The 22,564-nt window shown below is 44.5% G+C and overlaps 1 protein-coding gene across 2 annotated transcripts in view; it reads right to left on the minus strand.

Moving 5' to 3' along the window:
• FGF13 (fibroblast growth factor 13) overlaps positions 1-22,564 on the minus strand; it is a 163,981-nt gene that overhangs the window by 82,610 nt on the left and 58,807 nt on the right. The window contains exon 1 of one of the 2 annotated variants that reach the window (XM_065410807.1): positions 1,240-1,426. The exons of the other annotated variant lie outside the window; for it this stretch is intronic. Coding sequence (XP_065266879.1) covers positions 1,240-1,426 — 187 coding nt within the window. Of the gene's footprint in view, positions 1-1,239; positions 1,427-22,564 lie in introns of those variants that run through there. 2 annotated transcript variants of the gene reach the window in all.

Consider the following 22,564-nt stretch of genomic DNA (forward strand, 5'->3'; position numbering starts at 1 on the left):
AGTCTGTACATTTAAAGAAAATATCGCGGCAATGCATCAAGAGTAATTGCAATAAAATAGGTCTACTTCCACTGAATCCCAATGACATCTGCATTGTAGTAATTGTCACACAGTTATTCTCATCAGACATTGAAGCCTTTTTAGCAGTCTGCTTCAAAACCTTAGCTGATTCACAGATAAACACAATATGAAAATATGAATTGCCATTTTCAACCCAAAAGTTCCCACATCTGGGCAAGACTTCCTGGTCTTAAAAGGAAAGAAATCAGGGTAGATATGCTGTTACACATATTTTGGATAGGATTTGAAGCAAACCCTTATAATAGTTTGCATAAGTATATTACTTCCTATTAGCAACCTTTAATAAGTGTACTGAGGGATGCATAATTTATATAAACCCTCTCATTTAATATGAAACTGAACCAAAGATCACTCCATTTTCTTGCATTAGCAATGTTCAAAAAGCTGTTAGCAAATTTAGGCTCCCTTTTTCAACTAGCCACCCTATTATTTGGCTACGTGAAAAATGCAGGCAAGTTCAGTGGCTAGAGGCAACTAGATTTTGGAAAGGCAAATTACTAGCAACATTGCTGACGGGCTTCTGCTCCTCCTGTGTCCAAAATGCACTGGACAGGAAAATTAATTCTTCATACCTGATCTTTTACACCTCTGTTACATACAGAACTGTACGTGTATGATTTATATAAAATATTCCTAGAAAGGCGCAGGGGGATGAAAGGTTATAAAGGTCTAGAAGCTGCTGGCTAACATAAATAGCCTGTTCTCATATAATTAACAAATAATAGCACAAGCACAGAAATTCTAGAGACCTGAAGGAGGGAAAATAGATTATTGAACATGTAGACAGATGAACACATGATTGAAGGAGAGGTGTGTGTGTGTGTGTGTGTGTGTGTGTGTGTGTGTGTGTGTGTGTGTGTGTGTGTGTGTGTGTGAGAGAGAGAGAGAGAGAGAGAGAGACACACTAATACATCACTGATCCATGGGTACACACGAGCGTGCATGTGAGAAAGAAGAGAAATCAATGGTGCGTGTCAGACAAATTGGTGACGAGAGGGCGTTTGAGTGAGAAACCAGCTCTGCATGTCTGTGCCCCCATGTCTATTGGCAATTGCAATACCTGAGAGTTAATTTCCCCAGTCCCCCCTCCCCAGGCATGATGCACATTACGGCTTGTGTTAAAAACAGAACAAGACCAGACACGTAACCCTTGCCAACCTGGTCGCCTTCTCCGTCTTTTCTTGGAGCTGAAGAGTTTGACCCGGGAGAACACATTCAGCTTGTTCTTCTCGCAGCTGCCCTTGCTCTTGCTGGGGCTGTTGACACACTTGCAAGCATTGGATTTCTCCCGCTCCCTGGCTTGTCTCTTCTGGCGGATCAGGGAGCTGGCGATCGCTGCAGCCATGGCCGCCACCGCCCCGACACTGCCTGGGGGTCAGACGCAGGGGCTCGGGGTGCTGGCTGCAGGTGCAGCAGCCAGCATGCTGGTCTTCCAGTCCCCCAAATCTGGGGCACTGGATCCCACCGCTAATACCTTCGGCTGATGCCGCAGCACGAGCGCCCGCCGCCACTAGCTTCGGCGCAGAGGAGGCACAGACGGGATGCTTCCACCAGAGCAAACCAGGATGCAACAGTTTAGCTCAAGTGGTTTGGTCAGCAGAGGAGACCCCCCCCCCCCCCCCTTGTTCCTGGGCTTTTATCCCTCACAACTTCTGGCAGGGCAAAGTTTGCAGGCAGGGCTCAGCGTTTCCAGGGAGATCAAGCAGGTCACTGGCAAGACATCCCGCGGTGCTTCTCCAGACACACTGTTCTCAGGCAGACCTGGCACGTCCACTTGGCACAAGATCCATGCACCTTTGCCCAGCTTGATTTTTCCAGTTAACTTTTCTCCCACCTTCTCCTCCCCAACCAAATCCCAGCAAACACCTGTTAGCCTCTGGTGGAGTCTGTGGCAGGGCTTTCTGGATTCTTTCCCCTCCCCTCCTGGAGAAGGAATGGGAAGCGAGCAGCGATGAAGGCTGAGGCGGTGCTGCTGCCTGGAGCCCGGGCTGGCTGGTTCTGAATTCCTCGAGAAGCCCCCTCCCTAAGATTTTACAAGTGGAGCTTCAAATGCAGCCTCTCCTGGAGCGATGCTTTTGTATTTTGCATTGCAACACTTGTAACCATTCAGCAATCAGCAAAAGAACTCCCCTGATGCCTGGTTGCCAGCAGCACCAGTGCTGATACTGCAGCAGCAGTAGCCTTCAGGCACTCCCTTCCTCTCTCGCGCGCACACACACACAGACACACATATACCAGGAGCTGTGCGCTGGATACAGAAATCAGACGATGAAGCCCTCCCCTTATCACCCCCCCTGTTCCTCAGTGAAGGCAGCAGCCCGGGAGATCTGCCTCAGCGCCTCTTTGTGCGGAGAGTTTCAGAGAGCAGGAGCAGTTAGGAGAGAGGCTGGATCATCTGAAGCATCTCAGGTCCAGAAGGGCTGCATAGAGAACACCTGCTCTCAAGACTAGAGCCGCCTCCCGGGGAGAGACAGACACCCAAACAGACGTGACTGGGATGAGTAATTCTCCAGCAGCTCGGCCAGGGTGACCAGACATTCCACATCAATCACCAGGACACCTGGCGTGGGGCACCGGGGCAAGGAAAGGGGGCGGGATTTGTCTCTCAGGGGCATATAGGGCAGGATTTGGGGGAGGGCAGGGAGTCCAGTGGGATAGGTTTTAAAAGCTGGGGGGCGGGAGAGGAGAGGGGCCAACGTCGCTCCAGCCAAACCTTCCTCCCTTCTCAACCTTTCCCAATAGAAATTGGGATCCAGGAAAGCCCCATGTACCCCTGTGACTCCCTTGGTTGTCCCCCCCCCCCCCCCCCCCGCCTTTCAGCTCCCTCTCGTTTTGCATTATTTCCCACCATACCTGCTTCGAGCTCTGCCTTATTCCTGGCCATTCCCGGAGACTGGGAAAACCCTTGAGGAGGAGGAGAGTTTTCCAGGTTTGTTCCTTCTCTCTCTCTCATTTCCCCCCCTTCACCCCACGCCCTGATCCTTGCTCCTAGGCCACCTCTACCCTTGCCCCCCAGCTCTTCCTTGATGGACAGAAAGGTCCCTGGTAGGCATGGGGGAGGCTGGGATGTTGGTTTGAGGTTTAAGGGGGGTGCTGCTAGATTGCGAGGGCTGGAGGAGGCAAGGGTGGGGTTGCCAGGTTGGAGGAAAGGTGGGGGAAGGAAGAAGCAGGGCCCCATGGAAGTGGGGAGTAAGGAAGGGGTGTCGGGAAAGCAGAAGTTAGGGCAGGTTGTGAGGGCAGGAGAAGGGTTGCTGGTTTGGAGGGGCAGGAAGGGTGTGCAGATAGGAGGAGCTGCTAGTCCAGTGCCACTGAAGGCTGTAGGAGTCTGTCTGTCACAATCAGGCAGTGGATGAGTAGCAGAGCCTTGTGCCAGGAGCTCTGGTCCTATCGTAGCTAATGCTCTGCATTGTGGCCACAGCAGCCTCCGTTTATATCTGAGTCACAGCAGCAGGAAGGAAGGTCCTGTGGGCCAGTGAATGAGGCAGGTGACCCAGGAGCTATGTGCAATTCTGCCACCGATTTTGTGCAACCTTGGTCAAGTCACTTCCTTCCGTCGACCAAGATCCGACAGCTTGGAGCTGAAGTAAGTCAAATTCAAAGCGGAAATAAGGTGCAGTTTGAGACACGGAGGCTGATTAACCACTGGGACAACTTACGTGGGGTCATGGTGGATTCTCCACCACTGGCAGAGTCTCTAAACAGAGATTGGTTGTTTGTCTTTCCAAAAGGTTCGCTCCAGCTCAGCCAGAAGTTACAGGCTTGATGCAGGAAATCCTGGATGGGATTTTATGGGCTGTGCTAGGCAGGAGGCCGGACCAGAGGATCCCTTCTGGTCTCAAAATCTATCAATCTGTGGGGAACAGGGGCCAGAGGAGCAGATATTTCTTTTGCTGCTGCATAACTTGGCTTAGGATTTGCAGGGCAGCACCACCTCTGGCTCAGGTCGGCCCAGCAACAGCCAAGTGTGACGGGGTGGACCTGGCCTCTGTGGCTCCCTACAGGAGCCCCGCGGGCCTACTACCAAGAGGCTGCCAAGTGACAGGAAAGGAGCAGTGAAGGTGGCTCGTCCAGGCCCACCTAGAGAGGCCTCACAGAAGCAGCCAGCCAGGGCCCAGCAGGTCAGATAAAAGGAGCTGCAGGACCTTAGCCTGCCAGTCGCTGGCTGGGACCAGAGGGGCAAGGAAAGGGGCTCCTCTCCGGCCACAGGAGCTCGAGGGATCATCAGAGTTTGTTTCTGGCTGTGTTTTGCTTCGCTGGGTTTGCAGGAAGAGAGAGGATCTGAGAACCTTAACCCTGAAATAAGGGTGAAGCAAAAAGGGGTCAGGCAGGAAGAGGCCTGGGGAAGCAGCAGCAATAAATTGAAATTGAGCAGTATGTGGCTGGTGTTTATAGAGTCCTTGGGCTGGAACCTGGAGTAGTGGGAGGCCCCAGCCTCTTCTCCCGGCCACAGGTAAAGGGGCGTGAGCCACAAAAAGACCTTATTTGGGAGCCTGAACAAAGGGCTGAATTGAAAGGGCCCTGACCTGGGCCTGAAGACCCTAGCGAGGGGAAATAGACTGATTATTTTTTGGATTCTTTACTACCCTGAAAGGGTTCATTTGGACTTTGGGACTCAGTTGGAGGACCAAGCCACTGAAGACCTGCCAAAGTAGGCTGGCAACTTGCAGGGAGTGCCAGGGGTGAGAAAAGGTCTGCAGTACCACACCCAGCCACTAGGAGATGCTCAAGAGGTGAGTGCCTCCTTTACACCAAGAGCCCCAGTGTCTAGGGCTGAACTAAAACCAGAATTGACCCAGTTTTAATAAATCCAACTGGAAGCCCAGGACATGCCTTGGAAAGGCAGAGACTCCCAGAAAACTTGAACGTATAGTCCTCCTAAGCCAGAGCATCAAACCAAGAGCTTCCAAAGGCAAAACCGAACACTTCAACGTCAAACTCCTTTGCTTGCTCAGGCCCATAACCCTCGCCCCCTCCTCCATACAGAACACATCCGGAGTCCAAGCAGGAGCTCTGGGCATTTGTTTCGCTTGGAAGGCAAGGGGCTCTCTCGCGCCTTGCCTTCCCTCTTATTTCAGACTCATTGAACTCATGCAATACCTGGCCCTTCCTCCTTTCTCAATGTGCTTACATGGAAGCTGGATTACCTGCTCTTCATGGCCCGATAGGGGAGCTAGACGGTATTTGCTACAGCACCAACCTGGAATAAAAAGAATAATGCCACACCATTTCTTAAATTCGAACAGCTACAATAAAATGCAATTTACAGTAACTTTGCAACTGTCACATTTGTTTCCTTGACTAGAAATAGTTTGTGACATAGCGGAGAACAATTTCTGCCACAGCAAAACATAGCATTAGCAAGGTCTCGTTAGCAGAAATGCCGATCTCTTTGTAATATTTTCAGATACTCAGTTTAGTATTAATAATGTCTGAATGGAAGTAAAAGCTATGCCCCACACAGCCTGAGACCCTGTTTAATTGCAAAAGTGTATCTTATCTATAGCCATGCATTCCCTTCCATCTATCCGTCAGTCCCCATATGTACCCAGCTAGCTAGCTAGATGGCTTTTATCAGACACCTATCCCTGTGGTATTTATATCTTCATACTAAATGAGAACCTCCTGTAGATGCTTAAGCTACAAAGTAACTGGAGCCATCTAAAAAGCATTTAAAACAATGACAAATTCTTAACTGGAGAAATACCAACTTACGAAAATAAACTTGCAATTCACAACTTGCACCTTCACGCCCATCTCCAGCTAACTCCAGATACTTGAGATCAGATCTAATAAAACCAGCCAATTAGGTATTAGTAGTAGGGGGATGTACTTACAACCAAATAATTTATTGTGAATTTTGCTTGGTTTACCCTTTGCAAAATATCCAGGAGTGGAACATGATTTTCTCAAATGCATTCATAATTCTGCAACATTTTTTCATTCAATGTTGTTTACTCTACAGGGTGGTATTCACTACTTGATATTTAGAATGAAAGATGTGCTGCTTACTTGTGATTGGTCATTAAGTCACATGATATTATTTCATGTTCCTGAATGATGGATAAGCAGAACTCTTATAATCCAACAGAGAGTCCTGTGGCACCTTTAAGACTAACAGATGTATTGGAGCATAAGTGGGTGAATGCCCACTTCGTCGGATGCATGTAATGGAAATTTCCAGGGGCAGGTATAAATATGCTGGCAAGAATCAGTCTGGAGATAACGAGGTTAGTTCTATCAGGGAGGGTGAGGTCCTCTGCTAGCAGTTGAAGTGTGAACACCAAGGGAGGAGAAACTGCTTCTGTAGTTGGCTAGCCATTCACAGTCTTTGTTTAATCCTGATCTGATGGTGTCAAATTTGCAAATGAACTGAAGCTCAGCAGTTTCTCTTTGGAGTCTGGTCCTGAAGTTTTTTTGCTGTAAGATGGCTACCTTTACATCTGCTATTGTGTGGCCACGGAGGTTGAAGTGTTCTCCTACAGGTTTTTGTATATTGCCATTCCTGATATCTGACTTGTGTCCATTTATCCTTTTACGTAGTGACTGTCCAGTTTGGCCAATGTACATAGCAGAGGGGCATTGCTGGCACATGATGGCATATATAACATTGGTGGACGTGCAGGTGAATGAACCGGTGATGTTGTAGCTGATCTGGTTAGGTCCTGTGATGGTGTCGCTGGTGTAGATATGTGGGCAGAGTTGGCATGGATTGGTTCCTGAGTAAGAGTTGTTATGGTGTGGTGTGTGGTTGCTGGTGAGAATATGCTTAAGGTTGGCAGATTGTCTGTGGGTGAGGACTGGCCTACCTCCCAAGGTCTGTGAAAGCGAGGGATCATTGTCCAGGATGGGTTGTAGATCACTGATGATGCGCTGGAGAGGTTTAAGCTGAGGACTGTAGGTGATGGCCAGTGGAGTTCTGTTGGTTTCTTTCTTGGGCTTGTCTTGTAGCAGGAGGCTTCTGGGTACACGTCTGGCTCTGTTGATTTGTTTCCTTATTTCCTTGTGCGGGTATCGTAGTTTTGAGAATGCTTGGTGAAGATCTTGTAGGTGTTGGTCTCTGTCTGAGGGGTTGGAGCAGATGCGGTTGTACCTCAGTGCTTGGCTGTAGACGATGGATCGTGTGGTGTGTCCGGGGTGGAAGCTGGAGACATGAAGGTAAGCATAGCGGTCGGTGGGTTTTCGGTATAGGGTGGTGTTAACGTGGCCATCACTTATTTGTACTGTGGTGTCTAGGAAGTGGACCTCCCGTGTAGACTGGTCCAGGCTGAGGTTGATGGTGGGGTGGAAGCTGTTGAAATCGTGGTGGAATTCTTCCAGAGTCTCCTTCCCATGGGTCCAGATGATGAAGATGTCGTCAATGTAGCGTAGGTAGAGGAGGGGTGTGAGTGGACGAGAGCTGAGGAAGCGTTGTTCCAGGTCAGCCATAAAAATATTGGCATATTGTGGGGCCATGCGGGTGCCCATGGCGGTGCCACTGGTCTGGAGGTATATATTGTCACCAAATTTGAAATAGTTGTGCATGAGGATAAAGTCACAGAGCTCAGCATCAAGTTGTGCTGTGTCATCATCAGGGATACTGTTCCTGACAGCTTGTATTCCATCTGTGTGTGGGATGTTTGTGTAGAGAGCCTCCACATCCATGGTGGCTAGGATGGTGTTTTCTGGGAGATCACCAATGCATTGTAGTTTTCTCAGGAAATCAGTGGTGTCACGGAGATAGCTGGGAGTGCTGGTGGCATAGGGTCTGAGCAGAGAGTCTACATATCCGGATAGTCCTTCAGTGAGAGTGCCAATTCCAGAGATGATGGGGCGTCCAGGATTTCCAGGTTTGCGGATCTTGGGTAGTAGATAGAATAACCCCGGTCGGGGCCCTAAGGGTATGTTGAATTGTTCCTGTGTTAGTGTAGGGAGTGTCCTGAGTAGATGGTGCAGTTTCTTAGTATATTCCTCAGTGGGATCTGAGGAAAATGGCCTGTAGAATTTGGTATTGGAGAGTTGTCTGGCAGCCTCTGTCTGGTAGTCAGACTTGTTCATGATGACAACAGCACCTCCTTTATCAGCCTCTTATAATCCAGTTACTATTGAAAATCCTTGTGCAAAGCAAATTTTACTCTTGCTTTCTGAGAGCATTCTAGCATACAAGTTTAAAATCTGCATTCGTGCTAAAAAAACTCAGTTGCACAAATGTTCCCGGATTGATAACATAAATGAGGAGCAAAACCAGAATACGTCAACTCAGATTTAAATTTCAACAGTCATTAACCATTTTTGCATGATCAGTCTCTGTCATTGAAGCCTTCTCCAACCAGGCCTTCTTCGTGCCCAGAAAGGGCACATCACAATGAGGCCCTGAATTGGGATGAATTTCTCTGCCACTAGGCCACATCTTTTTTGAGCAGATTGCTTCAAGTTTTTACTGACTATGATAAATGTATATCACCTTTGCTTTACTTGTTCAGCCAGAATGATGAATACATTCTTTCCCTTTCCCGACGAAAAGCACGCTAAAAAAATGTAATAAAATACGCTAGTTCTTTTTATTACCTGGAGCTGTTTTCCCGATATAGTCCAAGTAACTTCTAAATGGAGAAGACAGCTAGAACCTCTTGAGCAGACGTCCCGTTTATACTTACAAGACTAAGGCAACTACTCATCCTTAAAAATCAAAGGGCGAAACGCTGGCCCCACTGAAGTCAATGCCTAAGCCAATCACTGAGTACTAGAGATCAGAATGAGAGCTATGTGAGGCGCAGATTATTCCATGTCTTACACCTTCCTCTGGAGCATCTGGGGCTGGCCACTGTGAGAGACAGGTTACTGGGCTAGATGGGCCTTGGGTCTGATCCAACATGGCAATTTCCATGTAATGGCAAAAAATCCCATTGATTTCAATAGGCCAAAGATTTCACCCAAGTTTTTTTCTTCTCCCTGCAAGTACCTATTAGGTTTCTGCTAATGAGCATTTCCAGCCTTTGGATTCAGATAATGAAAACATGCTCAGTCCATGTTTAGAGATTCCAAGGCATTGGTCAAGAGCAAGGCTGGTGCATATAGTGCCCAACTACCCTCCAGACCATTGTTGGCTGCCTAGAAGAGAAGCAAAGGCTCTTGCTCTGAACCAATATGCGCAAGCTGGCTTGCCCCTACATGAAAAGGCCTCAACTTTCATGGCCCCAAACCAGCGGCATGCGCGGGAGCTCTGTTCCCAATTCCAGAGGAAAGTGCAAAACTTACATTTGATGCTCCATCTCCTTGAAGCATTTGTGCTGCAGCGGGTCCCGCAGTGCCACGGTTTTTCCTGACTTTGAATTTATACCGAGTGCCTCTGGGCAGTGCTGTCACGAAACATACTGTAAATTCTGACAATCTACACAGTCTTTGATGCTTACCGGGTTGCCAGCTGTAGTCCTGGGGGTGCTAGTAAATAAAGTGACTTCCTTTTCCCCCCCCTACTGATCACGTATTCTGTTCTGGCACATGAATGTCTACAGATGTGATCTAGTGTAAAACGGCGTATCAGTGAAATCCTGCTGTCCGAGGAAAGAGTGCTGGTTGGAGAGATGGCACTTCCCGGCTGCCTTTTAAAGTGAATTTTTGATTGGTACATGTGCCTAACATGCTACTTCCAGAGAGAGCAGAAGTTCTCTGTGTTCTGTGTGGACATTAAAGATTCTACTGGCATTTATTGCCAACAGCAGGAGCTTTCCCGATGCCCCAAATTCCCCAACCTTGTAGGGCTGCAGCATGCAGCCACATTTGCACACAAAGCTATTTTCTTTTGCCCCGCAGACGTGTATTTTAGTGTTGCTTTATGGTCAAGCACTTGGGAGGATACATTGGACCTGTCTTTCAGAGTACAAGTTCTTTGGGACAGGCATTACCAAGCACATTCGATGCTCAGCAAAGGGTAATGAAAGGTGCTCCACTGATTTACAGCGCGTATTAGCTGAGCAGGCAGATGCTGTGCTAACACATGCTGGGAATGTGAACCAGTAAGAGACCACAAGCTAAATTCTGATCCAGATGCAGCATTAGCAGGGGTTCCTGGGTTCAGCTGCACCCTCAGAAATCATGAAACCAAGGGTGCAAAAACTCCCTTTGGGGCAGAGGGGAGGGGAGCAGCATTTACTCCTTTGCTCAAGAAACCACACACGGCTTCATAGCCTGGACCCTGCGTCATGGCAGCCCCCATCCCAGCCACATTACTGTGCAATGATAGAGTCATGCACCGTTACGGAGGCCCAAAGGACAGAATCTGCCAGAAGCAGTGCCAGGGCCACCCGCATGGGATGTGGGGGCGGGATATTGGGCTCTTGGCAGGGCCTTTCCCTGGCTTGAGCAGCAGAGTCTGGATGCTGAGTGGAGCTGCCTCCCCCACCACCATGAGTCTCATCACCCCCATGAATAACAAGGACCAGCCCTGAGGCGGCCGCGCAGAGCGGAGTGGGCCCTGCCACGTCTCCTATGCCCCTGCAGAACACAGCTCTGGGTGTGCAGGCCCAGCAAAGCACTTAAGCACATGCTTAACGTCAACTGAACTATTCACATGCTTAAAGTTAAGCTCATACTTCAGTGCATTGCTGGTTCGGGGCGTAGGTATGCAGATTCCCTCTGCCATGTTTCCAGAGCCTCACTCTGCTTTCCTCAGAATTACCTGCCATATAAGATGCCAAGTCGATCCAAAAATGGATGTCAACTGGCTGCACACTGTGAGAGAACTGACATTTTTGGAAGAGGAGGGCATTTTAGGGGGTCAAAAGAAAATATTTTGCCTTTGTTAAGCACCCATGGTCAACCATGCCATCTTCCAAAAATATCAGCCATTCAACAACTGTATGTGTAGCCACTCATCCAATGCATCTGCTAAAGGAAAGGTCAAAAGACAGATACTAACGATCAAGTGAATACTCCAAGAACTCCATCCATAAACCCTCCAGACTCCATCGGTCTCCACACACCTAATTTGGGTTGGCAACTTGTGACTGGTACTTCTGGAAAGGGGTCACTCAGTGCATAAGAAACACACTGTACTTACACTACTGCTGGCTGGGAACACGCTGCTTTACTAAACTACACAGCAAACAAAATGGGGGGAAAACTCCCACTAACTAAGCAGGAAGTAACGGAGCGGTGGAGCATGGTTCCAACCCATAATACTTTGAGTAACCCAGTTAAACTTTTGATGACCGCTTTACTACAGTTACAAAGCCTGGCACAAGGTAGCCATTCTCCTCCCACACAGGAATGAATAAAAGTCTACGGAGTCACCTCTCAGCAGGATGACACTCAGACACACGGATGCAAATGACGGAGTATTATCAATGAAACATTTACATCTCTGCATGGAGCCAAACTAGAAGAACAGTCTATGAACCACTGTCAATTTTTCCATGTGAGGAAACCTTATTCTATGACAAAACCCCCTACCCAATTCCTCCCAGGCCCCAGGCAAGAGGCCTGGATAGCATCACACTGGCCACTTGAATGCTTTGCTCCTTTTTGGCACTTGACATCGCTGCAGATAAACTCACCAGGCCGGCTCTGAGAAGGGGTCTCTCTTCTATAGTCATTCTTCTCCCACTTATGCCCATGGAACTCCTGTGACTTCCCACAAGCACACTCCCCACTTCGTTCAGAAGATGCCTGCTCGTTTGGCCCTGTTGCTGTGATTCCTGGTTCCTGTGCTACTGAAGTAAGATCTGGTACACTGGTGTCATATGTACCATTTTTCTAGTGTTGGACCTAAAAGTGTTCGTGCCAAGTATTCAGACTTAATGGATAGCTTCGCACTTTGGTTCTGAGACTTTCTGCCTACTCAGAGAGAGGCACAGTCATGGCATCATAGACCAGACTACCTTTTCTGAACCAGTTGTTTAACTTCACACATAACTGTGGTACAAAATCTGTTTACATTAGGCAGGCTGGTAATCCAGGTATACTAAGGAGAGGGAGGAACTAAAGAAACTAACCAGAGTTAGCCAACCAATGGAAGGGACTTGGATTCCAGAATACCAGGTGACTCCCCGTCCTGTTGGTATGCAATGCCCTGCCGGAAATCGAGAGGCCTTGCCAACAGATTGCACCATGGGACAGATTACACCCAAAGGGCCAGATCCTTAACTGGTGTAGATCAGCTTAGCTCCGTGACCTCCATGGAACTACACCAATTAACACCAGCTGAGCATCTGGCCTGAGCATTCGATAAGATAAGGGAGGCAGAGTTCATGTGGGATTAGACCCAGGGCTGAGAGAGAGAATGCCTGGAATTGACTGTATAACATTAGGGCAAGTCACTTAGGTCCAGATTATGCCCGTTGCTCACGTGGGAGCATAAGGGAAGGAGAGAGCACTTAGAGCACCGTCTCCACTTGCGCCACTTTGCAGGGGTAGCTGGATGTGTTAGCTCTGCAAAGGGGAGACATGGGGTCTTTGCTACCTAGCTCTGCTAGAGCCAACCAGCTGGAAAGGGAAGTGAAAGCTCACCATTGCCAAGTGGTTGCATTCCCCCATGTCTTCTGGAGCACTAGGAAATATGATGCCCACTTCAGGTACAATGCGCCATGTAGTGCCCAACATGGAGCTCTGGTTATGTGCCTCAATCCAGCTCTTAGCCGGTCTGGGCCTCGTTTACTCATTTTATTTAATCTTATGAATTATTATAAACATATTATAATGAATATACTAATACTCACTTACCAGTCAGGGGTGCTGTGAAGCATCCTTAATTAATAATTAATAACAGTGAATCACTTGGTGAGCCTTAAGTGAAAAGTAGGATATAAGTATATAAAGGGAAAGATTGTTAATCAACCTAGATACATTCTTTCTCCTGGACGGTTCACAAGAATTAACCAGAATAGAAGCAAAACAACATTAGGGGTTAGAACTAAGCTTCTACTTGCAGCAAGTTGAAACATGTTCTGAGCATAAAGGCAAGAACAATTTCATGCACATGTTCTTCTGCACCAGCAAGTAAGGAGAAATATATCTGTTACCGTTCCTATTGAAATTTTCATTAGCATGCTGGATGCATTTCCAGAGAAGCAGACCCCATCAGGAAGCCTAGGAACAGGTTGTTTCTACATAAAGACACAGAGATTTAGATCACTTTGGTAACACTTCACCAACCAAGCACCATTTTTCACACAATGAACATCACTTGAACTGGAATTGAGGTATGCGATACCATAAGGTGACTCAATAACTCTATGGCCAAACTAGGTAACTCTACGGTCCCTAACACGTGTTCGCACCTAGGTCTAAAAGATCATAGATCCACTAAATTAAGTCAAAATATTATATAAACATGGTATTAAGATTTTAATTAAATACACAGCACACATGTATGGCCCAGACCCCTCCTCACAATTTACCCATAATATCACCTACAAGCACTGATCTAAAACACTCACTAACATGGAGCCATCAGCACGTTTACATGACTTAACTGACAAACCTTGTGATCTTATCACCGCAATTCTCATTCGACTCCCTCTCTCCTTTCTATCTGTTACTCTCACTTGTCATCCTTTCTGGGCGGGAAGCTTGTTTTACTGGCCCCGTAAAGTACTTCGCATACTTCTGTGTAATGAGAAAATTTAGAATCATCATGTCGATTTCCTTATCTAGGTTGGATTCCAGCTGAAGCCAATTCTATTTATTTTTTGTTTTTATAAAAGCTTAGCCGATCATTCTAAAGTCATTTGGAGTTTTGCCTGAGGAAGGAAGGGCGGGCAGCAGGATTAGATCCAGAGACTGGGGGCCGAATCCTACTTGTTTTATTCTTGCAAGCAAAGTCACCACCATCATGGTTCAGCAAGGATTGAACGTAGGACCTCCAGTGCTAAAAGCATGAACCTCTATTACAAGAGCTAAAGGAGCAACTCTGCCTACCCGTAGTAGACTCGTATTCTCTGTGGTCCAGCTACCAGATGGGGATATGCTACACAGACCAAACAGGGGGTTACACAAGTAGCCCAGATGTATGGCTTGTGTAACTCCACTGAAGCCAAGCTGAATCCATGTCCCTGCACATGATGCAGAATGCTGAGAAGCCTGATTTTGACATCACTTATTCATGTTGAACCTATATCGCCACCTTTGTTTAGTCAACACAACTTTAGTTTGTCTAGTTTGGCTAAACTTGACTCAAAAAGCCAATTATGAAGTTAAAGTGAGTCAACAATGGCAAAGAGGTTACCGGGGAAATATTCATCAAATCACGATGAGGCTGGTGGCTCAAAAGGGCCCATCGAATGCAGAAATTGCTGAGATGACCCACAGAGACAAGAGCCTGTTATGCGAAACACTCTCTAATTAATGACAAAATTCAACTGAAAAATCTGGTTGCTTTAGTTACATCCGCGTTGCATGTACAGCTTGCAAATTTTCACTTGCAGTTGTCTTTAGGCTAAAACGTAGTTTCATGGAAAATGCTCTCTCTGATCAGAATAGCGTTGGGGTGTTGTGAAAAACCTGAAAACTTTGGGGTTTGGGGTTTTCACTTTTTTGATGAAAAACTGAAAAGTTCTGAAGAAAATTTTCATCGAATGGGTTTTTTTTGGGGGGGGGGGGAACCATTTCCAGAGCACCGGTCTCTTTCCTCTGTTTTGTTCCCCTCTGTTCTGTGGGTTCAGGTCTTAAGCTGTATCAATCCAACACCTTTCAGGAACATTCAGTTCTCTCTCTCACCATGATGTGGAGAGATCTGTGCAGTAAAGTGAAGAACTGCATGATCAGTGTCTTTGACTGCTTCACCCGCACTCTGCCCTCAAATTCATCTCCACTAGGGCTATTTCTAACAATCCAAACCTCGGAGCAGCTTCAAACAGCTGGCATTTATAAAAAAGCAAACCACAACAAAAAAAAACCTGTTCCAAATGTAGGAAATTATCCTTCTTTTTCCCCACAATTACAATGGATTGAGGGTGAGGAGGGCCAATACTGAATCCCGGCCTAGTAATAGGTTGAAAGTTCAATACCTCATGGATAAGCTGGACTAGAAATGACATCTTTCACCATTGGAGAAAATTTGGAAATCCTTCCTTTCAAAGGGAGAAATAGATTTCTTTCTAGACCCCCATAGATTGTCAGACACAATCACAACATTAGGATGGACAAAAAAGCTATTTTTGAGGATTCTAAACTTTATTAGCTATATTTTCTCTCTATATAAAGTCTAAACCAATTGACCCAGGGTGATATGGCTCCTGGCTTTTTCAGGTTGAAGGACACAAAAAATAATATCAATACAATTAAATAAAACTCTCTTCAAAAGCTTTGTAAAATAATTCTTGCTGTAAAATAAGTGGCATAAACAAAATAATGGGAATGAGCGACAGGGAATGGATCACTTGATGATTACCTGCCAGGGGCACCTGGCATTGGTCACTGTCAGAAGACCGGATACTGGGCTAGATGGACCTTTGGTCTGACCTAGTATGGCCGTTCTTATGTTCTAAAATACATGATTACATGGTGTGGTATAAAATTCTTTACAGCACTCATTTGGTATGACCTGAATAACTCACTGATGTGATGACTTTACATTTGACAGCCGTCCCAGCTGATAAAAACTTCCTAACCACCACATACGTTTAATATATTTGCTCTCTTTAGGGATATATAGGTGTACATGTGTGAATATGCAATCATGCACAGTATAAACTTTAAAAGTTACAGATAGAAGTATCTTCCTGTCTTCAATAGAATTTTTATTGACATGAATCATTGACAGTTCACTCTACTATTTGCAAAAAAGGAGGATGAGCAAATTAAGTTGAAATGTTCTATCGCTGTTTACAGCAAAAATGTCCTGTTTCTGAAAGATCTAGACACTGATCCAAAATAGATTCATAGGCTTGTTTAATTTGAAATCAAATGCACAATTGTATTAGTGTCACTTGTTGCGGTTATTCATATGCACATTTAGCTTGGATTAAAAGCTGCAATGAAAAGAAGCTCTTTTCCATGAATGGAAACAGCTTAACTGACCATGTGAGTTCCCACAAAGAAATAGCAAAGAAACTGAGTGCACTCACGTTCTCAATTATTTAAAAGTACTTCTGCTTGACTATATTTTATAAACTAGGAATATGAAGAAGGACCTAACCCCAGCCAAGCTGGAGTCACAGAGCTTATGAATACAAATGGCAAGATCCCAGGAAACAGTGCACCCACGGGTCCATGCAGATGATGATGTCCCAACTCCAATATTCACAAGTTGCCAAAAGATCAGGATGAGAATCTAAGTGCTAATCCAATCACAAGTTCTATAGACTAAGGCCCTGATCCTGCCCTGGTCAAATAGTGCATTCACATGGAGTTCTGCTGAAGTCAAAGGGTCTAAGGGTCTGCACACACAGTTCACCTTGCAGGATCAAGGCCTAAACTATTATTTATTATTTGTCTTATCGTACCATATATCATATTATTAGCACAGTCCTGGAGCAGGAACCCACGGTACAAATGCAGAACAAAGACAGTCTCGGCCCCAAACAACTTACAATCTAAGTAGAAGATAACAGATAACAAATGGATATAGACAGATGAGGGAGCCCAAGGAAACAATGAGATAATATTGGTCAGCACATCAGCAGCTGATGTTGTCAATCTGTTGTCAATCTGACTAAAATAGAGGATTTTCAGAGGTGCTTAGCACCGGCAGCTCCCATTGGCTGTAACTGAAACTGCCCAACACCTCTGAAAAATAATTCGAACTTGATAATTATGGAACATTTTAAACATAGGCTAGAGCTGTTTTTCTCTCTCTCTCTCCATTTAGACTTGCAAATACAATCCAAACATACAATCAGCCACACCGAGACTGTGACCGAGGAATACAAATGGAATGAAATCCAGAGCTGAAGCTGTAATTCCATGGAGAACTTTCAGTCTCATTCAGTCCTTTCTTTTCTCTCTCCCTCTTCCACAGCTGTGTCATATGTAACATGTCTTGCTCAGGTTTTCAAGCTTAATTCTGAATTTCTTGACTATTACTGGTTTAAATCTGAATCTTAATAAAGGGTTCTGATCCAAAAATCTTTCCACTGACTTCAGGGGGCTTTGAATGAAACCCACAGGTTCTTATCACTGAACCATCCTACACAACAGTAAGATGTAAACAGTTCTGAAATAAACAAAGAAGAAAAATCTCCATCATGTTCAGTAAAAGGCCAGATGCATCAAGTTACTGACAAAACCAGAAACAACAGGGACACCTAGAGTTAGTTATTGTCACTACCACAACAAGGTCATTGCAATTTCCTATTCCATTTTAACTTCTGTTACTGGTGATATTTAATTACAAAATATGTATATAGTACCTAAAGCTGTAATCAACAGCAAAGGTGTGTGATATTGAAAGCACAGAGTTCAAATAGGAAGGAAGAGTTGTTGGGTTTTTATATTTAACCCAAATCCATGTTAGATTTTATTAATCCAGACACTATCCCCGTTAAAGTCTTAACTTCAAATCAGTAGATCCATACAATACTTCCACCAAGGAGATAATACATACCTGATCTGAATTAAAATTGCTACATGTAAGTAGAAATACTTATCGACTCCAGTTAAAATAATTTTGTTATCTAATGAAATTAATCGTCAGCACCATATCTACTGGAGAATTTAGTAGGGCTTTATCCTCTGTCCATGGTGCTGACTAGTTTATCTACAGATTCAGGCATGAGATTATACGGTATCTAAGGTCCAGCTCCAAAGCCTGTTGAAATCAACAGCCTTTACATGGACTTCAGTGGGCTTTGAATCAGGCCCAATGGGCCAAATCCTGCTAACCTTAATCAAACATAAGGCTTAGTGGGACTGCTGTGAGAGTAACAAAAGAAGGATTTGGTTTGTAGCTTTGAACTGGCATTAATTTAAAATTTTCTGGCTTTATAACTACCCACTGACATTTATTTCACGCCTAATATGGCCAGACAACTTCTTAAAGAAAAACAGAGATTTGGAAATCACTTATTTGTTTAGAAAGCATTGTATTTTAATAACTATTTATTTAAAAATGGAGGAAATGTATCCATTAATAGTTTAATACTTGAATTAGAAGGGTGAGAGATAATATTTGATAATACTTAAAAAAAATATGATCAGTCATTTCAGATTGGTTGGTTTTCTCTCCATATTTATATTTACCGTGTCAATTTCATTGAGCAATAACATGGATGTCACATACCATTTACAAATAGGCATTCTATTTCAAATAAAGAGTTATACACACCCAAGAAAACAGTGCAGTTCAAAAATATATCTATTGCTTGAGGCTCTAGTTATTGCTTGATTCTAGAGGCTTTTTTCAGGACTTCTTGGGTTTGTTTTTCTCTGGCAGCTGTAGGGCGCTGGTTCAATCAATAATTTGATCATTTCACATAGCGAAGGGGGAGAAACACGTTCAATATTACGGAAATATTAGTTATATCATTGTGAATTAGCCGTTAGTTAAGCCCCAACAGAATAACTGTGTTAAAATGCATTGTTGCCTACATTTTGATATTTAATTTCCAAAAAATGCTTTAAAGATAGCAACACAGTTGCAATGTTTCCCTTAGCGGACATTAGGTGCAGTATTCCCATGTAACAGGAATTAAAATAGACTGGGAACCAGTGCCCATATTTTACTTACTTTAAAGAAAAAATTAGCCTTAGACATCACAAGAAGTTCACATGCAATGTTTAAAGGCCAGTAAATCAGCTCGTGCCACATTTATTTAAATATTGCTGTTGAAACAGGGACAACTTGCCGCTTTAGCAATATGCAGTGATACTATCTACCATTCCAATCAATATGGATTAACTATAACGGTTGCTTTCTTCATTTTACAAAAGTGCATTTACATAGTAACCAAACAAAACTGATGGAAAAGAAGAGGGATTGAAAGATTTGGATATAAATTATGCCTTAAAACCTCCATCCACTTCCTTATCATTATTACGGAAGGATTACTTGCCAGGAAAAGGCCTTCCAGTTTATTCCTCTAAAAAATATTGCTTAAATACATCTTACCTGAATAAGACTTTCTTAATCCCAAAGCCATGATTCCTTACAAGCTGATCCTACCCAGACAGTTGCTGTCTACATTTGGAGCAGACACAGAGAGAGTAGACCAGAGAAAGTTTAAGGCATATTTAAAGTATTCTCTAAGGTACCGGCCAGAAACATCAAGCCCAGACTCGTGGTATAGAGAGATCATTAATGGGCATTAGTGACAGACCATTATGACTTTCAGAGCTCATGAAAGATTCATAATGTAGCAGTATTGTTCTGGCAACGTCTAACCATTTCTTGGACAAACATATGGCTCTTCTATACTATTTACTTAAACGTATTATTTTCAAGTGTAAAATTTTATTTTCTGTCTTCTAGAATTACAAAAAACGATTGTAACAGGATGCTGCAGTGCATTAAGCCAGCCTTCGGAGCCTGCTCCTTGCTTTGGTTGATGCCTTTTATTGTCAGGCAGTTTGCAATATGAATAGCTCCACAGTAGCTTTTGTGAAGTCGAAAATATATTATTCTTTTTTTAAAGCTGAATTATTGATGAACAGTAAATGCTACAAGTGTAGAAAGCATTTACAAGAATAACATTTGCTAACTATCCTGTGATAATTACTGACATTTCTAGCCTAAGCTTTAAAAATCCACAATCATTTTTTATTTACATTTAAAACTGAGTGAAAAACATAGTGACAACTTCTAATTGGGTCCACAAATGGGATCTTCAGAATGTAGTGGTGAAAAGTGGAACACAAATGTCGGCGTTGGTTCGGAAGAGATGGTACCATAAATACTATGAGCCAACTTCTGACCACAGTTACGATGCAACCCCATGAACTGGGGTTTGAATTTGAATACTCATTAAAGCCCTCGTTCACCAAAGTACTTAAGCACATACTTAAGTTCACCCCTGTTCAGCAAACAAGTTAAGCACATGCTTACATCCCACTGAAGTCAATGAGACTTAAGTACTTTCTTAAGGGTAACATTTTCAATAGCACCTAAGTAACTTAAGGAGCCTAAATCACATTTTCAAAAGTGAAAATTGACTTTTAATGAGACTTAAGCTACTAGGTGCCTAAGGGTACATCTCCCCTGCAGCCAGGAGTGTGACTGGCAGCTCGTATAGACGGTCTCTGCTAGCTGAACTCTAGCTAGCTTGCTAAAAATAGAAGTGGGCATACTGTGGCATAGGCATCAGTGCCAGCTGCACAACTGAGTATGTACCCGGAGGGGGGTCAGGAGCGGGGGAGGTCAGGCAGGCTGATGCAGCCTATGCTTCTATTTTTGGTGAGCTGGTTAGCATATAGCTAGCGTGGTTGCGTCTACACAAGCAGTAATTCGCACCCCAGCTGCAATGGAGGCATACGCTAACCCACTGCTGAAAATGGGACTTAGGCAGTTTAAGTGCTTTTAAATTTTTTTACCTTTACTGAATTTGTGTCTGGAGGTTAGAGCTGATCAAATTATTCCTTGAGTTAGCCCAGTAAATTACTGATTTTTGTATTCACTGTTTATTGATTCAGATTTCTACTGGTGTATTTGAAATTCACAAGTGTTTCATCGATTCATCGATTCCAAGGCCAGAGGGGACTATTATGATCATCTCGTCTGACCTCCTGTATAACACAAGCCATAGGACTGCCCCAAAATAATTCCTATCACTATCAGGCATGTTTTCTAATCTTTTCATTATTCTTGTGGCTCTTCTCTGAACCCTCTCCAATTTATCAACATCCTTCTTCACTGAAAAAAAAACTATATTCAAAAAATTCAGCCAATGAGTGGTTTGCAAACACCTTTTGACTAGTCACTGCTTGTTATTCATGATTTGTGACAGGTTCTCTTGGTATTGGTTCACCTCCCTGACTGGATGACAAACATTTTAAACAGGAAAACTATTGAACGTTGATATTGAATATTGAATGTTCTCTCTTAGAAATTGCATTAACAAATAATAATCTACATGAAAATTCATGATCAAACTTTTGACATGCACTGATTTCAAATCAGAGACCTATGGATGAAAGGTTTTATCTCAGGATACTAATTACCCCCACCCAACCAGTCCTCTAGAAGGGCATCAGTTACCCCTCTACAATGATTGTTAGAGTTATACTTTGTAAACCAATTCTTTCTCGCATGCACCAATCAATACTTCTCCCTTCTTGCAAAGCCCACATGCATTTGTAACAGCAAACCCTTGAAATTTAACCAGTCCTCATTAAAATTTAAAAAACTTAGTCCCTATCCCTTGCAGCTACCTCCCAAAATGGTTTAAAAGGGCCACAAACAATTTTAAATGAGTCTATCACAGATCATTTTGCATGATGTATTACAAACATAACCTTTGCTCAACCCTTCTTTAATGCAACCTAATGTGGTAATTGCACAGCAACATGGTTTGCTGTTTTATTAATAACCGAAAATAAATCTTCTTTCCATTGTTTACTCTTTGTTTTGACCTCTTTGCTTCTGCTGAGCACATTAAGTACATCTAGCAGACCACAGACCAGATCCGCAGCTGGGGTAAATGGGCACAACTCCACTGAGGTCAATGGGTTATGTTGATTTACACCAGTTATGATATGGCCCAATATCTGCGGTGCTTCTAAAAGCACCTGGAAAAGTTGTGACATTCCATTGCGTCAACCAGAGTGTCCGTTTAAAGCAGTAGCACTGAAGTGTGTCTGTAGGCCGGGCAACAAAAAGGCCACAATGTATTTAAAGGAAATGGCCATTTTCTTTCTTTCTTAGGGTACGTCTACACTTACCTCTGGGTCCGACGGCAGGCAATCGGTGTTCTGGGATCGATTTATCGCGTCTTGTCTAGACGCGATAAATCGATCCCGGATCGATCCCGGAAGTGCTCGCCGTCGACGCCGGTACTCCAGCTCGGCGAGAGGAGTACGCGGCATCGACGGGGGAGCCTGCCTGCCGCGTCTGGACCCGCGGTAAGTTCGGACTAAGGTACTTCGAATTCAGCTACGTTATTAACGTAGCTGAATTTGCGTACCTTAGTCCGAAGTGGGGGGGTAGTGTGGACCAGGCCTAAAGGAATCAATACAAATCAAGTGGCAATACGCAGTGAAATACTCATTGGCTGCTGCCAAACTGCAGGATCTTCAGAGATGTGCGCCTAACTCCCATAGGCTTTCCCTGGGCACTGCAGCCAGACCTGGCAGCATAAAGGTATTGGGCGCCACCAACACACAGGGAGCTGAGTTTGGAACCGGAGACTGGTTTTCCAAGCCTGAGTCAGCTGAGTCTGGAAAGGCTGGGCCGGCAAAGAGCTACTTCTTGGCCTTTCCTTGGACTGAACGCCTGGGCTCGATTCCTCAAGCTTGATGCTTAGTTTGACTTGTTTTTGGGGCAGGCTTTTGGCCCACTTACACAGAACACACATCCAAAGTGGGACACGGGACTCGTTAGAACTTCCCAAATGGAGGCCTGGTCTACACTACGACTTTA

This window comes from Emys orbicularis, chromosome 9 (genome assembly GCF_028017835.1).
Source record: "Emys orbicularis isolate rEmyOrb1 chromosome 9, rEmyOrb1.hap1, whole genome shotgun sequence".
In the NCBI taxonomy this organism is placed as follows: Eukaryota; Metazoa; Chordata; order Testudines; family Emydidae; genus Emys; species Emys orbicularis.